This window comes from Antechinus flavipes, chromosome 1, assembly GCF_016432865.1.
Source record: "Antechinus flavipes isolate AdamAnt ecotype Samford, QLD, Australia chromosome 1, AdamAnt_v2, whole genome shotgun sequence".
Taxonomy (NCBI): Eukaryota; Metazoa; Chordata; class Mammalia; order Dasyuromorphia; family Dasyuridae; genus Antechinus; species Antechinus flavipes.
Window position 1 is genome coordinate 149,051,594 of NC_067398.1, and position 16,326 is coordinate 149,067,919.

Sequence of the window (16,326 nt, forward strand, 5' to 3'; positions counted from 1 at the left end):
TATAATCTAGGTAAGAACTATATATACCTTTAATACATGTATATGTTTTTTTACATCATTCTTTGCTCAAGAAACTTTGATGTATCTCTGCAGTAGGAGAAAATACAACCCCTCTGTTGGACATTTTAAATCCTCCATAATCTGGTTCTAGCCCAGCTTTCCAAAATGATTATGCATTATTTACTTTACATTTCAGTCAAACTAGTTTTCTTGCTCTTTTTCTATAAATGTCTTGCAATTTCCAGCATCCAAATATTTTATAAACTGCCCCTGGGGCTATAATGCTCTTCCTCCTCACTTCCATGTTTTGGAACTTCTGGGTCTCTTCAAGGCTCAGCTCGAGACATTTTTTAAGAGACTATTTTTGTATCACTTACCTGTTAGTGACCTCCCCCAATTCACTATATGTTATTGGTTTTATATAGATCGTCTGTGTACTTATCTGAGAACATGTTTTATCTGCTTCAAGAAGAATGTGAACTTTGGGAGCAGGGACTGATTTACTCTGTCTTTGTATTCCCAGGATCTAGCATAATGTGTTGAACTTAGTAGACACTTAATAAATACTCATGGTATATACATATACACACACAAACATACACAAATGTGTATATGCATGTATACATATACACATACATACCTACATGTCTTCATTGATAGCAAAAATTCTCTGGAAGCTCTTTACACATATCCAGTAATATACATGCATACATATATACATATACACATACATACTGACTTTGACATTGTTATTATATTTATACATATATATTTGTGTGTATGTATAGATATATATCTATATACAGGTATATGTTTCTACATACAAACTAATTAATTAACGATCAGTACAGCTGGGAGGTACGTGGAAAGAGTGCTGGGTCTGGATTCAGGAACACTCATCTTGAATTCAAATCCAGTCTCAAATACTAGCTATGAATGCTCCTCAGCAATCAGTTATTCCATGCGCTTCTGTTTTCTCATCCATAAAATGAGCTAGAGAAGGAAATGACAGCTCCAATATTGTTGTGAAGAAAACCCCAAATGAGGTCACAAAGAATCTGACATGACCCAACAACCACAACAATAACAATAAGACAATTGTCTCCAACCCAATGTATGAACCCTCTTAGAGACTAATGCTTAGTATTGAGTTTATATTTATGATTCTTCACATTTTCCTGCCCTAGGAAAGGAGTCTGGAGTGGGGATCAAGAGCCCAGAATGCAAAACTGACGAAGGTCCAGAAGTCCCCATTCTAGAAGATACGCTATCTTCACCAGTAGACATTCAGCACCATTCCTGGCAGGTTTCCACGGATATTGAGAATACTGAAAAGTAAGTGCTCTTAGTGGAAAAGTTCTGCATTTAGGGAACAATTGATCTCCCAGATAATAGTGTGGTAGAGTACAGAGGGCAGAGACATCTTAGTCCACATTTCAAAAAGCAGACTTTTCTTCAGCCTGCCTGGGAGAAACTTCAAAAAGCATCTACCCACTCCAACCCCCTTGTTTTTCAGATGATACACTGTCAGTCCAGAGTAGTCAAGAATCTAGCCCAAAGTCACACAGCACATTAGTATCAGAACCAATGATAAAACCTGACCCCTGGATTCACTACACCTTATGGCATCCCCAGGGAAATCAAAATATACTATTTTTCTTGGTAAACGGATTGAAGGAATTTCTCTTGTAGGATTGAGATCCCCTGATTGTTTCTAGTTTACTCTGGAAAAGAGCTGGGGAGGGGCTAGGGTAGGAAAAGGGACCAGGACTGACTCAGAAGACTGAATGAAGCTGTATCTAGCTGATATCCAGATTTTAGGTATCCCATATGCCCCATGGCAGTCATTTTGAGAGATAGGAGGAAGAGGCAAGAAAAGGAAAGAGGCATTTACTAAGTAATTACTATGTGTGAAGCACTGTGCTAAGTTCTTTACAGATATTACTTCATTTGATCCTCACAACAACTCCAGGAGGTACATGCTCTTGTAATTCCTATTTTACGGCTGAGGACACTGAGGGAGACAGGTTAAGTGACTTGTCTAGGGTCATGCAGCTATTGAACTCAGGTGTTCCTGACTCCAGGTCTAGTGCTTTATCTATTATACTACCTGACTGTCTCAAGAAGAAGTTATTTCTCTTAACCCACTCAGCTGCCCGGAAGTGAGTGATACTTTCATTTGGGCAAAAAGAAATAACATCATTTATATAGCACTTAATATGTTCCAGGCACTGTGCTAAAGGTTTATACATTTTATCATATTTGATCTTCACAAGAATCCTGAGAGTTAAGTGCTATTATTATCTCTATCTTACAGATGAGAAAACTGAGGCAAACAGAGATTAACTAACTTATCCATAGTTATATAGCTACTATGTACCTGAGGGTGGGTTTGAACTAAGATCTTCCTGATTTCAGGCCCAGAACTCCACCCACTGAACCACCAAGTTGCCCCTAATTGTAGTATAGATTACTTAACATATAGATATGTTACTAGTCATATCTTAGCATGGCTGAGAGAGGCTTGGGATTAGGCAGGAAGACAAACTCAATCCTACCCTAACCTGTAATTTTTGTGTGACTTTAGGTATGTAACCTTATTGTGTCTCAGGCAACAAACTCTCTTGGACGCCTCTCTTTAGTCTTTTACATTCCTGTACATTCCGTATTTCTCATATTCTTGTATATTCCCATGTGTCTCATTAAGATGCTAAACATCCCCCATTCTGCTACAGAAACATTCTGTGTACTGCCCTTAATAGATAGAGGTATAGCCATATGGAGGAAACAGCTTTGGATTTAGCATCGGAGAACTAGAGCTGAAATACAAACTCTTAACTCTGTGATCTTGGACAAGTTGTTTCACTTCAGTTCTCTCACCTGTAAATGAGGTAATTGGACCAGTTGGCCTCTAAAGACCTTTTCCAGCTCTTCGCTATATGATCCTCCGACCCAAATAGTCCAGTTCTGTAATCCCCAAAGTTGCACAAAGCAACTTGATTGAATATAGGACAGTTCCAGGGAGTAAGATGTGTTCGGAGTATTGCAGGTGGATTGCATTATCAACAAAGTAATGAACATTTTATTTTATTAGCTTTAGAAGGTTAAGACATAATTGTATTTGTATTTGTGTTTCTACTTCAAAACTGTAATATAATTACAAAGTTAATGATCAAATTTCCATATTTATAGAAGAAATTGTGTGTGTGGTAATTATGAGCTATTGGTAAAACTCTCACCTTGTATGAGCACGAAAATTGAACAATTCAAACACTGAACCTGTTTGATGAAATTGATAGTACTCTACAGATAAATGATTAAGGATGATTTCTTGTTTCAGTGGAAAAGCAGAGAATTCTACATGATATTTCCTATAAAATCAGCTTCTTCTGATCATTGCTTCCTCTAATCCATCCTACCTTTTATCAGTCTTTCTTACCCTTCTATTATTCCCCTCCCTCTTACTTCCTTATATATGTGTAACTATATATAAAAGTAGATAAATGTAGATATTGTTACACATACAAATACGTGTTTTCTACATATATATATATTATATATATATATATATATATGTTCTATAGAAAGATTTCTATACCCAGTTGAATGTATTTGCTATTTTCTCTTTGAGCCAATTGTGATGACGATAAGGTTCAAGCATTGCCTGCCACCCTACCTCCTTCCTTCCTCTCCACTGTAATAAAATCAGCTTCTTGCCAAATTCACTTTGGCTAGATTAATTTCCCTATTCAAAAGCTGTGTAATTCAGCTATAAGTCTCAGAGGTTACATTAAAAAAAAAAAATCAAACTGTGGAAAAATATGGATTTGAAAAAAAACTGAAAAATTTTAAATATATACTTTAAATATATGCCTATAAATATTGACATTCTGGCCCCCCCACCTCTCAATTATCCTGTATTTCCTCATAAAAGTCATGAAAGACAAAGAGAACAAATAGAATGGCATTCTCATGGAGTTAATCATATTCTTCCATTTTCCCAGGTTCTTATCCCTGAGGGCCTTTTTGACCTCTAAAAGTAGGTCAGTATAAATTACATATTGACTATTTATTGAAAATTTATAAATGGGAGTTGTGGGCACTTATGAATTCATGGCCCTGCTCTTGAGAAGTTAATGGTGTAGTAAGCCCTTAAAGACTATAAACTATATTATAAAACATCAAAACCACATGATATTCATTTAAAAAACGAATCAGTGGAATAGATGAGACAATAGAGAGGCAAAAACAATGGAATTCAATGACCAAGCTTTTGATAAAATAGAAACTATAAATTAAGAAAGAATTCCTTATTTGGAAAAAACTAAAATAAATCTTCTAGGGACACTAGAAAAGAGTTTGGCAGAAATTAGGCTTAGACCACATTAGTCCAAACACCTTGCTCCATATTCCATAATGCATTCTAAGTAGACATATGATCTTAATAGTAAAGATCATATCTTTAAAAATTAGAAGAAAAACATAATATATCTTTCACAACTGTAGGGAAGAATTGTATTCTTAAGAATATAATTACAAAAGATCAAATAGAAAACTTGGATTATGTGAAACTGACTTTTGCACAAATGAAATTAATACAACTAAAATACAAAAGGAAGTAATTAAACAATGTGGTATAGTCAAAAGAGCATTAGAATGTTGAGTTAATTAAGAAGTTAAGAAGCTGGAATTTATATCTCAGTATAACTGATTTACTTGCTTATCTTATGGATTTATTTTATGCATTTAAAAGCAGTATTCTGATGAGGTCCATAGATATCACCAGCCTATCAGAGGGGTCCATAAAAGAAACAAAAATAAGAACCTCTGGCTAGCTGTTTGTTAAAAGAAGTGAATAAAAAAATCTAAAAGTATTTGTACTTAAAGCTTACACTGACTAATTCTATCATCAATGTGTTTGTCATTCATGCAGAGACATGCGAGAAATGAAAAACCTTTTAAGCAAACTCAGGGAGACTATGCCTTTACCATTGAAAAATCAAGGTGAGTCTTGCCATTTCTCTAGGGGAGAAAATGTTATCACTAAAATAATCTTGAAAATTCATTTTTAAGGAGTTAATTCAAGCTTTTTATAGCCAAGTAAAAATGAATTTAAGAGAAGGCAGTGTGGTATATGGAAAGATAACAAGCTTTTGGATGAGAGGAGCTGGGTTCAGATTCTACTTCTGCTACTAGTTGTTTTGGATAAGTCATTTAACCTGCATGGACTTCACTTTCTTTATCTGTAAAATGAGAGAGTTGAACCCTCTAAGGTCTCTTCCATCTCTAAATCTATAATTTCTATATGTTTGGTTTTCCTTTTGCAGCAAAGATGAAGAACTTTCCAGATGACCTTGGAGTGGGGAAAAGGGAAAGGTGGTAGGGGAGAGTGGTAGTTTTTAAGCAAACAGATATGTATGTATAAGGCACTATATTAGGCACTATAGGAGATCCAAAAAGAACAAAACAGGTCCTATACCTTCTGGGGGTATAGTCAATATGGTGGCTTGAGGAGGAATTTTAAGTAAAGTCTGTCTGATCCAAGAGATAAATGCCATTCATCCACTTGAATTGTTCATCATTGTCATAGATGTTCTAAATTTACATGGTACTTAAAGGGTTACAAAGCATTTTATAACAATTCTGGGATCTATTATTAGCTTTTTGTAACTAAGGGCCACTGTATGCAAGGCTCTGCACTATTAAGTCCCAGAGAAATTCAGTAGGAACAAAGTTAGGATAGCTGAACAAACAAACGAAAATTATTTTAAAACAGAGCCATCACTGATTTGGAAGAAAAACTATTTGTTTTAGCCAAAATCTGTCAGAGACATTGTATTAACATGCAAGCCTTTCTTTTTGGAGAGAGTTTGAGAGTTTCCTCTACTAGTGAGAATACTCTGTCTTGCAAGGGACTTCCACTTTTCACTTATCAGTGTGAACAAAAGATAAAATTTCACAGCAAAGTAAAATGAAAAAACATAATTTAGGATTTTTGATTTGCTAAAGGCCATTAACAATGTTAATATCAGCTCATGCTTACAGAAATTATCTTCCTGAAATCAATTATTCTCTCTTTAATTACTCCACTTTCAATTTAGTGAAAGGTGAATAGAAACTTTTCTTAATTGGATCAAAAACATTATCATAAATGGATTACATAAATATGGCTAAAGGGAGTCAAGATCTCTTACTAAAAATATTTAAATGTACTCATATCTGTCTAAGTGCTCCAAAAATACAACACAATGCCATCATAGTGCTCCTCTCTCTGCTGCATAAATCCCACTTCCAAAAGGGCCATGTCATAGAGGGATAAGTTGTTTCCTCTCTTAGTGGGATTGTCTACTATGTCAACAGGGCCTCTCCACTGTCCTCTGTAGCATTGACCTCTTCCTTGCCTCAATTGAATGTGTCACAATTATAGTTAGTTATGGCTTAAAAACAAAAGCAGTTCAACCAATTTTTCAATATCTATAAATGTAAGAAAATCTCAGAGTTGTTTACTAAGCGAGCCTCAAATGGATTTGTAAATCTGCTCTTAAAAATATTTGCCAAGAGAGGAGCAAAAGCAAAGGTTATAAATAAATAACAGGTAGCCCATTTTGTATAGAAAGTGGGACATTCTTAATGAAAGAGGATCAATCAGCTTTGGATAGAAAAAGGAACTGAGATAAAAATGGCATTGAGGATGAGAGACAGAGACAGACACAGAGAGAGATAGAAACAGAAATAAAGATGGCAAGAGAGACACAGAGACAGAGACAGGGACAGAGAAAAGGCAAAGACAGTGACAGCAAGAAAGAGACAGAGAGACACACAAAGAGACAGGGACAGAGACAGAGATAGCAAGAGAGACGGAGAGACAGAGAGACACACAAAGAAACAGGGAGAGACAGACAGACAGACAGACAGAGAAAAGGAGAGAGAGAGAGAGAGAGAGAGAGAGAGAGAGAGAAAGAGTCAGAGACAGAGGCAGACAGAGACAGAAAGATACACACACACACACACACACAGACAAAATCAGAGACAGAGACAGAGATAGAAAGAGACAGAAATAGACACATTTAGAGAAAGACAGACAGAGACACAGAGAGAGATAGAAACAGAGATACAGAGATAGAGACACACTCAGAGAAAGACAGAGACAGAGAAACAGAGACAAAGACAGAGACAGAAAGAAAGACAATGACAGAGACACACATAGAAAGACAGAGAGATAGAGAGATAGAGAGAGAGAGAGAGAGAGAATCTATCATTTTTCTTTCCTCTTAAGGAATGATGCAAGTTAGGGGAAGATGTGATATTGTTAGTGAGGGAAAGAAAATTTGGCAGGCAGGAACTAGGGGAGCCTTCCAGGCAGAAGGAGCAGTGTGACAGAAGGTGAAGAGGTGGGAGTGAGAACAACAGATGAAGAGAGGGGTGAGTAGCTTTGCCTGAGCAGCATGAAGGGGTAAGGGAGAAAATAAAATGTAAAGGGCCTTAGGTGGCCTGTAGCATTTTCCTGATGAAGTGCTTGAGGGGGAAGGAATGAATTTAATTCTCTGTAGTGAGTCCTGTGGTAGAACACTTCACGAGATTTTAATGAAAAAAGCTCTTATTTAAACTAAGCATCTGACCGTAGAACTGAAGCACTTTCCCTATTTAGTCAGTTATGGTCAGGCAGTAAGGGCAGTAGAGAAGACAGTAATGAATCAATCATCAATTTATCAACTAATATTATTAAGGAAGCCCCTACCATGTGCCACCACTGTTCTGGTACTGGGGTTACAAAGACAAAAGTGAGATAACCCCTTCCTTCAAGGAGCTTACACATTCTAGTGGGAGAAGCAACACGACCATGTAGAAGAATATACACAATATATACAAAGAAAATGTGGGATAAAATTTTAAAATGACATTATTGGTGGTCTTTTTTAACATCACCAAAATTTATCTCTTCCCATAGTCATTCTGTGTGACAAATAACATTTTTAAGACAAAAAAAATTGAAGAGAATAAAAATCTCCAATATAAAATGGTCAAATCAGAAAAAGCCTAAAAATATGCACAATGTACTATACCTATAAAAATACCATCTCTGCCAGGGAATGGGGTGAGAGTGTTTTCTCACATTTCTTTTTGGAGTCATTTGTTCTCTGTAATTTTATAGCATTCACTTTTGATGTGTGTGTGTATGTTCTTTCTATTTACATTGTTATGGTCAATGTGCATTTTGGTTTTTGTTTTTTTTTTTAGCTCCACCTACTTCATTCTGCATCAGTTCATGTAGCTATTTCCATACTTCTTTGTATTCATCATATTTGTAGTTTCTTATAGTACATTACATTTATATACCACAATATGTTTAGCCTTTCCCTATTCAATGTTCATCTATTTTTTTTCCAATTCTCTTCTAAAACAAAAAATGCTACTGCTATTAATATTTTGGTATACAGTAGAACTTTCTTCTTATCAGTGACTTCCTTGGGGTATAAGCCTAGTAGTAGAATTTCTGAGTCAGAAGATATGACACTGTAGTCACTTTATTCTCATTATTCTAAATTATTGCTTTCCTAATTGATGGTACCAATTCACAACTTTACCAAAAAGGCATCAGTGTGCCAATTTCTCCATAACCCTTACAACATTAGCCATCCCAATTTTTCATCATCTTTGCCAACTCACTTAGTACATGGTAAAACTTCTGTGTTCTTTTGAATTGAATCTCTCTTATTATGAGTAATTTAGATCTCTCATTTAGTTAATAGTTTGTAGTTCTCATTTTGAGAATTGTTTGTTCATGTCATTGGTGACTTTCTGTCAGGGGATTGTTTTTGATCATTTATCTGTCGATCTATTTTTCTATCTATCCATCTTTATCTAAATATATCCCTGTCAGAGAAATTGATACAAAGATTTTTTTTCCTATTTGACTACTTCGTTTTGTATCTTTTATGTATTATATCTATTATATATTATGTATCATTTGTACCGAAGCCTTTCAGGTTCACGTAATCAAAGTTTTCTATTTTATTTTTTGTAATTGCCTCTTTATTTATTTATTTAAGAAAATATCTCTTTCCTGTAGTTGTGGAAGGTATATTATCTGCTTCCCTCTAATTTTTAACATTGTGAGCTTTACTATTAAAGTCATATATCCATTTAAAATTATTATGAAATATGGAGCAAGATGTTTGGACTAATATATAGTCTAAGCATAATTTCTGCCAAACTGTTTTCTAGCGTTCCCGGCAAGTTTCTTATTGCTCTTGTTGCTGTTGTTTTCCCAATAGACTAAGTTATGAAAGGCTTTGAATGCCAAACAGAACATCTTGTATTTGCTCCCAGAGGCAAGAGGAAACCACTAAAATTTATTATAATTAAGACCTGTGCTTTATGAAAATCATTTTACTGACTAAATGGAAAATGGATTGAAGTGGGGAGAGACTTGAGGTAGACAGACCCACCAGCAGACTATTGCAATAATGTAGGGATGAATGATGAAGATCTGGACCACAGTGGTGACAGTGTTGGAGGAGAGAGGGAAGCATATTGTCTTTGAGTAACAGTAAACATAAATAGGATGAGTAAGATTTAATAAGCCCTTTTTGGATAGAAGTAGTGGTCGATGATATGGAACTATGAAAGTTGACTTGACCTTTTGGTCCTGTTTTTTCATATCAGCTTAGATCAATGAGTATGGTAGCAATGTGTTGACCTATTTGTAGACTTGCTAATGGGTTTATTTTCCACCGACTAGATTTTCTCTCCCTCCCTCCCTTCTTCCACCCACTAAAAAGCAAACAACATGTTATAAATTATACATGTGAAATTATACAAAATATGTTTTCATATTAGCCATATCTTCAAAAAAGGAAAAAAAAAGTTATAAAATAAAGAAAGCAAGAAAATTATACTGCAGTTTGCTCCATCATTCCAAAACTGAATCTGAGGCATTATTTTAAAGTAACTTGTAGGGGAATGTTGGGAGAGCTCAACTGGGTCCTATCTCATACTCTTCCATCTTGACTCCTACCACAATATATATCTTTAAATGATTTATAGAGATCTACTGATAAAGAGTCAAACTGAAAGGGACATGAGGCCATATAAATGGGTTAGACGGAGTAAAGGAACAGCAATTATTTTTGTCTTTCTGAAAACATTTTCAACAGAAATTAGGCAGAGAAAGGAGTCATATGGCATTGTGCTGGCACATGGAAGACAATAAATGTTAATTGATTGATTAGAGATCATATTTGATACCATTGTGAAGAAATAACTGGATGGATCCAGAAATGGATCCTATACCCTGTGCCATTCCTTGTATTCATTTATGGCCACTTGATTACTGTCATGGTCAGTGTTGTTGTATGAAGGATAAGGATAAAGATGAAGTATGAGAATAAAAAGTACATATGTGATCCTACTAATATAGGGAATTTCCATTGCAGATCATCACTTTCTCTGTAGCCTATAGTCTAAAAGAACTGCCTAGAACACTGAGAGGTTGAGACATTCTAAGAATCACACGGTCAAAACAAGCCAAAGGTGGGACACATGGAGGATCAGAGGTGAAGTAAAATGATCAGGAATAATATTCTGGTTCTTTTTGCATAATTTGAGTTTTTGCTGCATCTGAATTGGTAAAAGCCCTTTCTGAAACCCCCTCTACTTTCTTCTGTTTTTATTTCCCTTTCATTTTGTTCCTCTCCAACTATATGTTTGGGACAGAGGAGAGCTGGGAAGAAAAGGAAATGCTTGCCATATATGTTTTCCTCTTTGAATTTTGCCTACATGATATAGCTCTGGATAGTGGCTAGCACAAAATTATATTCCCCTCTCTCATCACTCTTTCTAAATACTCCGAATCCCTATCATTGTATTAGTGTATGATTACAGATCATTAGATTTAGACCTGGATAAACTCCTCATTTTACAAATGGAGAAACTAAGGCTGAGAGGGATTGAGTAATTTGCTCAGGATCACAAAGCTCTTAAGTATTTGATGGTCTTCCCAGCTCCAAGGCCAGTATTCCAACCATTTTGACTTTTACTTGGCAATCTCTCTCTCTCTCCCTCTCTCTCTCTCTCTCTCTTCTCTCCTCTCTCTCTCTCTCTCTCTCTCTCTCTCTCTCTCTCTCTCTCTCTTCCTTCCTCTCTCTCTCTCTCTTCTCTCTCTCTCTCTCTCTCTCTCTCTCTCTCTCCCCCTCGCTTTCCCTTTCTCCTCTCTCTTCTTCCCTCCCTCTCTCCCTCCTTCTCTTTATCTCTATCTCTCTGTCTCTGTCTCTCTCTGTCTGTCTGTCTCTCTCTCTTGCTCTCTCTCCCCCTCCTATCTCTCCTTCCTGGAAAACTCCAAAAATTGCAGGACTGTGAGGATACAGAAGATGTCCTTGCTCTCTCTCCATGAGCCTGTCAGGACTGATGGAGCCTAGGACCCAGTCCATTGCTGTTCCAGCAGACTCTTTCCTCCTTTGTCCCACATTCTGGGTCATTGGCAGTGCCATTGGGAGCTCTCTTAATTATAACCGTCTTGCTGTGTTTAATGGATTACAAATAGAACAGCCTGCAGAGAGCCCTCAAGGTGACTAACCAAGGGTCAGAGGAAGAGAAAAGCGAAGGGTGAACATTCTCTTAGTGTCCATTGTTGTTCAACAAAACAAGTCTGTGGAAATGAATCAAGTCTGAAAGGCAGGCTCATAGTCTCATAAATTCAGAGGCAATTAATGTAATGTCATGGGGTGTTTGTGATACATTCACATGTTCATACTTAGGATTCTCTAGTAAACACAGTTGAAAGAAGGCTGGAGGGGTAGCTGGATGGTGTAGTAGATAGAGCATGGACCTGGAGTCAGGAGGACCTGAGTTCAAATCCAGCCTCAAACACTTAACACTTACTAGCTGTGTGACTTGGGAAAAAAGAGGGCAGGACCCGAAATTTGAATCCTGTCCCTATACTTACTAACCTCCTGTGAAATCTTGGGCATGCCCCCTAACCTCTTAGACCCTCAGCTTCTTCATCTGTAAAATGAGAAGGTGACATTATAAGACCCCTTTCTATCCTACATGGAAGATTCTTTGATTCTGTTATAGAATACTATGAACAATAGATAATATCTACCTTGGGAAATAGGAAAATTGTTCCTACTTTTTTATTGTGAATGTTTTTCAATTTTATCATACCCTTTGTGAGCCCATTTGGGGTTTTCTTGGCAAAGATAATTGGAGAAGTTTGCCTTTTCCTTCTCCAGCTCCTTTTGCAAATGAGAAAACTGAGGCAAACAAGGTTAAATGAGTTACCACGGATCACATAGCTAGGAAGCGCCTGAGGCCAGATTTGACATCAGGCCCAGTGTGCTCTGTTCAGTGAGCTGTCACCAACTGTGTCTAGATTAAATCTAGAATACAGTTTTTAAAAAATCAAGTGCCTATTCTAATGTTAGGCACTGTGTATCCAAAGGCAAGAACTGCAACCACAAGGGACTTACATGCTACAAAGATGGGCAACTTTGACCTTTCCATTTTGCTGAGACTAGCAAGAATCATGTTCAGAATTGTTGATGAAAATTTGATTGATTTCAATTTAACAAGGATTAACATAGAGACTTCTCAGTACTAGGCATTAAGCTATATGCTAAGGAAATAAAGTAAAAAACAAAACAGTCCTTGCCCTGTTAGTATCCTTTGTTGTTTTTTTTTTGTTTGTTTGTTTGTGTTGTTTTGTTTTTTTTTTTTTTTTTGGGGGGGGGGGTAGAAACCACATGTTTGCAAAACCAATTCAATATAAATGATATCCAAGTAATTTTTCTATTAGGAGAGAATGAGCAACTGGCAAAGTCAGTATAAGCATTGACACATTGAATTGAGTGTTTTATTTTTCACATCCTTGTAATCATTTAAAAATGGGATCTAAGAATCAGGAAGAGACATTTCTGTGCTGATATATATGGGGAAAAAAACGCAGGTGGAGATAAGGTGCACCCACAGCAGGTAACAGTTTTCACTTTCTGAACTGTGGGCTTTCACTCACTGGAGGAAAAGAAAAATCTGATTTTCTTTTCCTCCAATGAGTGACATAAACAAATAAAATAACTTTTTGGGAAATAAGCAGGTGAATTTGTTTCTCCTCTTTTCTTTCTTAAACTGATCCTAAGAAACTATCTATAAGAAGACTATCACTTATATTGAATACAGTCTTGTGACATAGAATTATGCCTACTCAGGCAGATCCAACACTATACAGTTGCTTTATGTGGATCACTGAACAATAAGAGTAAGGGATGAGCTAGTCTGAGTTAGTGAGGTACATGTTGGGTTTGTGGACATCTCTAGCCTGTATACTAGTCCAGATGCTAAATGGTTGCTTATTAAATTGAATGAAATTGAATTGGGTTATTTCTCCTTTTTTGTTTGTTTGTTTTTTTTGCAAGACAATCCTGACTACATGACTTGCTGAACGTCACTCATCTCATAGTGGCAAGTATCTAAGGTCACATTTGAACTTGGCTTCTCAGGACTCCAGGGCCAATGCTCTATCCAGTGTGACACCTAACTGTCCCTATAGAAATGGGTCATTTCTAAAATAACACTACAAAGTAGAGCAAGCCTGAGAGTTGTGTATGATATACCCTCAGGGGAGGGTTAGGGAATCATAGAATCAGAACTACAAGAGAACTTAAGGCTGGTCTAGTACCTGAACAAAAATTATATAAAACAGCTACCCCAAAAGCTTGTATAAGTGGGACCTCAGTCTGAAAGGGAATTAAGTATGGTGGACCTAAACTCATTCTCAAAATGGAGATTTTGGAAGGAACTCAGTGATGGAAGAAAGGGTCCAACATGGCAAAGGGGCATAACAGGATGAGAAAACCCCAGGTACTCAGAGAATTTCCTTGGTAAGGAGACAAGATGCCTAAATACTGAGCCATCATAGGCCTGATAAGCTCTATCAAGAAATGTGGCAAAATATCTTCCACATGAGAGGTGATCAATAAATGTTTTATGAATTAATGAATTTGTAAGGGCAATAAGTAAGTAAGAAAAAGGCAATGACTAATTCTAATATTAAAATGTCACCTTGGATATTTATAGCAGCCAAAAGCTCTTCTTTACCAAATATGTGTTTTTTGACACAAATTTTAATATACTTTCAATATCCTTGTGCATTTCTAGAATTAATCAGCAGTATATTCCAATGTGAGCACTGCCTTTGGTCATAAAGTTTTGCCATAATCTTGCTTATAAGTCTTGATACACAGTATAACTTGTAAATTCCTCTTTTCTAGTTCTTCTTTTTCTTCAGTGGGGAACCTTAGTAAGCATTTTTTTGTTGTTGTTTTAGTAGATCCAAGAATGTCTATGGGCCTGTTCTGTCATTATCCCAGGGCATAACACTTCCATTGACTGCCTTGATCTCCAGAATTCTGCACAAGCTTAGACAAAGTTTGAAGTTACTATCACCACCTGACATAGAATTCTACCTGTCGCATCCTTCCTCTCTTACTTCTTCCAATCCTTTCTTCCTCTATTTTCTTTTTCTTACTTTTAAAAAAGTATTAATATATTACAGTTTGTAGTTCTAAATGCACATTTCTGTACTCTTCCAAATATAGTCTCTCACAGATAGTCTACTTTCAAATATTATTTGGATGCCAAAAACTTGCAGGTTCTATTTGAGAAATGGGTTAGCTATTTTTAGTCTTTAACTTTGTTTTATTGCTTCTTGATATCTCGTGAAATCACTAGTTTCTACTTGATCACTTCTAATGCCTCTTTTATCAAACTGATAAAACTCTTCGCATGTTTTTCTTCTATTACTCTCAATTCTTTTCTTATTTTTTCCTCTTTATTTTTATTTGCTTTAATTTTTTTCTTTCTTCAGCTTTTATTGAAATTATTGTTGGACTTGCATTCAGTGTGTGTTTTTCCTTAAGACTTTGCTTGCAGATGTTTTCAAGTCATTGTCTTCTCTTTTGTGTCTTGATAGTTCCTATCATTATAGAAGTTTTTGGTGGTGTTTACTCATTTTTACAGCCTATTTCTTCAATTTTATGTTAGAATTGGATTTTGTTCACCTTTGAGATTATGATTAGTCTGAACTTCAGCTTTTTCAGGTTTATGAACCTATAAGTTTTCAGTACTTCCAAAATGGTATGATCCAGGGAATGATGGTCATTGCCTTTCTCATCCATACTCTGATTCTTATCCAGGCAGGGCCCTGGCCCCCTGTGATCATAGTAGCTCCTCTTCAACCTGGAGTTGCAATCTAGCCTAAGTAATGGATGATGGAGCTGCCCCATGTTTCCAGTGCTAACTCAAGGGTCTTCTGGGTCCTATTTCTTCTCAGGTATTCACTCCCTTTGGACAGTGGATTTTTCTGGTATTACTATCATTGTGCTGCCTCCAAGGCCAAAAGCACATGCTGCTCCATGCTCCCATCCCAGGTTTGCACACTTTCTATCATATGCTACTCTGAAATGGAAAAATGACTCACAGTGACTTTTTGTTAATTATTCCATTCAGAATTCAGCTTGGCATATTTACTAAAGTTATTTAAAGAATGTATTGTAGAGCTCAGCAAAGCTCCATAATCTTGGGTCCCTTCTTGAGTAACTATCTTTTAAGGAAGAATAGCTCTTATAGAGTGGAGGTGTGTGAAAGGGACACTATTCTTTGGATATAATTTTTTGAAGAATTATGTTATATATCTATAAGTTTTCAGTTTATGCTAGAGAGATTTTACATCTTCATCTGTACTAATTTATTCTTTGTAATTCTCATTACAAAGATTTTGCAATTTAATATACTAAAACACAAAGACTAATTAATAAAAATCTATTGCCTTGAATTCCTGGAGCATAAAAGGCACTAAATAAATATTTGTTGATTGATTAATAATGGAAAGTTTGCTGAATTTGGAATTGGAATATCTGAATTCAAGTGCAAACATAAACCATTACTAGCTGTATGACCTTGGACTTCTCAAAACTTCTCTGAGTCTGTTCTGTCATCTGAAAAATGGGCATAATAACATTTATACAACCTACTTCTCAGGATTGCTATAGGAAAAAATTCTGTGTAACTTATACTGTGTAATTTTAGAGCACTATCTTTATTCTCACATACACTGGAGCTCAGAATTAGAAGTAGCACCTAATGAGGAGATAGTAGATCGAGTACAAAGAACACTGACTGTGGAACCAATGAACTTTAGTTTAAATCCTATTTTTCCTTCTTATTTTTTTTTTTACCCTTTCCAAGTTAAATCTTCACCTTGAAAAGGAAAAGAACTTGGAGGAGGAAGTCTAGGAGCATCATAACTGATTGGACAATGGGGATGAAGAG

At 36.1% G+C, this 16,326-nt stretch overlaps 1 protein-coding gene across 3 annotated transcripts in view; it reads left to right on the top strand.

The window, feature by feature from the left end:
* RGS7BP (regulator of G protein signaling 7 binding protein) overlaps positions 1 to 16,326 on the top strand; it is a 116,026-nt gene that overhangs the window by 93,558 nt on the left and 6,142 nt on the right. The window contains exons 4-6 of one of the 3 annotated variants that reach the window (XM_051991211.1): positions 1,188 to 1,335; positions 4,934 to 5,004; positions 5,328 to 6,926. In XM_051991211.1, the coding sequence (XP_051847171.1) occupies positions 1,188 to 1,335; positions 4,934 to 5,004; positions 5,328 to 5,383 (275 nt within the window). In that variant the 3' untranslated portion in view covers positions 5,384 to 6,926. Of the gene's footprint in view, positions 1 to 1,187; positions 1,336 to 4,933; positions 5,009 to 5,327; positions 6,927 to 16,326 lie in introns of those variants that run through there. The other 2 variants (XM_051991209.1, XM_051991213.1) reach the window with 2 other exon arrangements.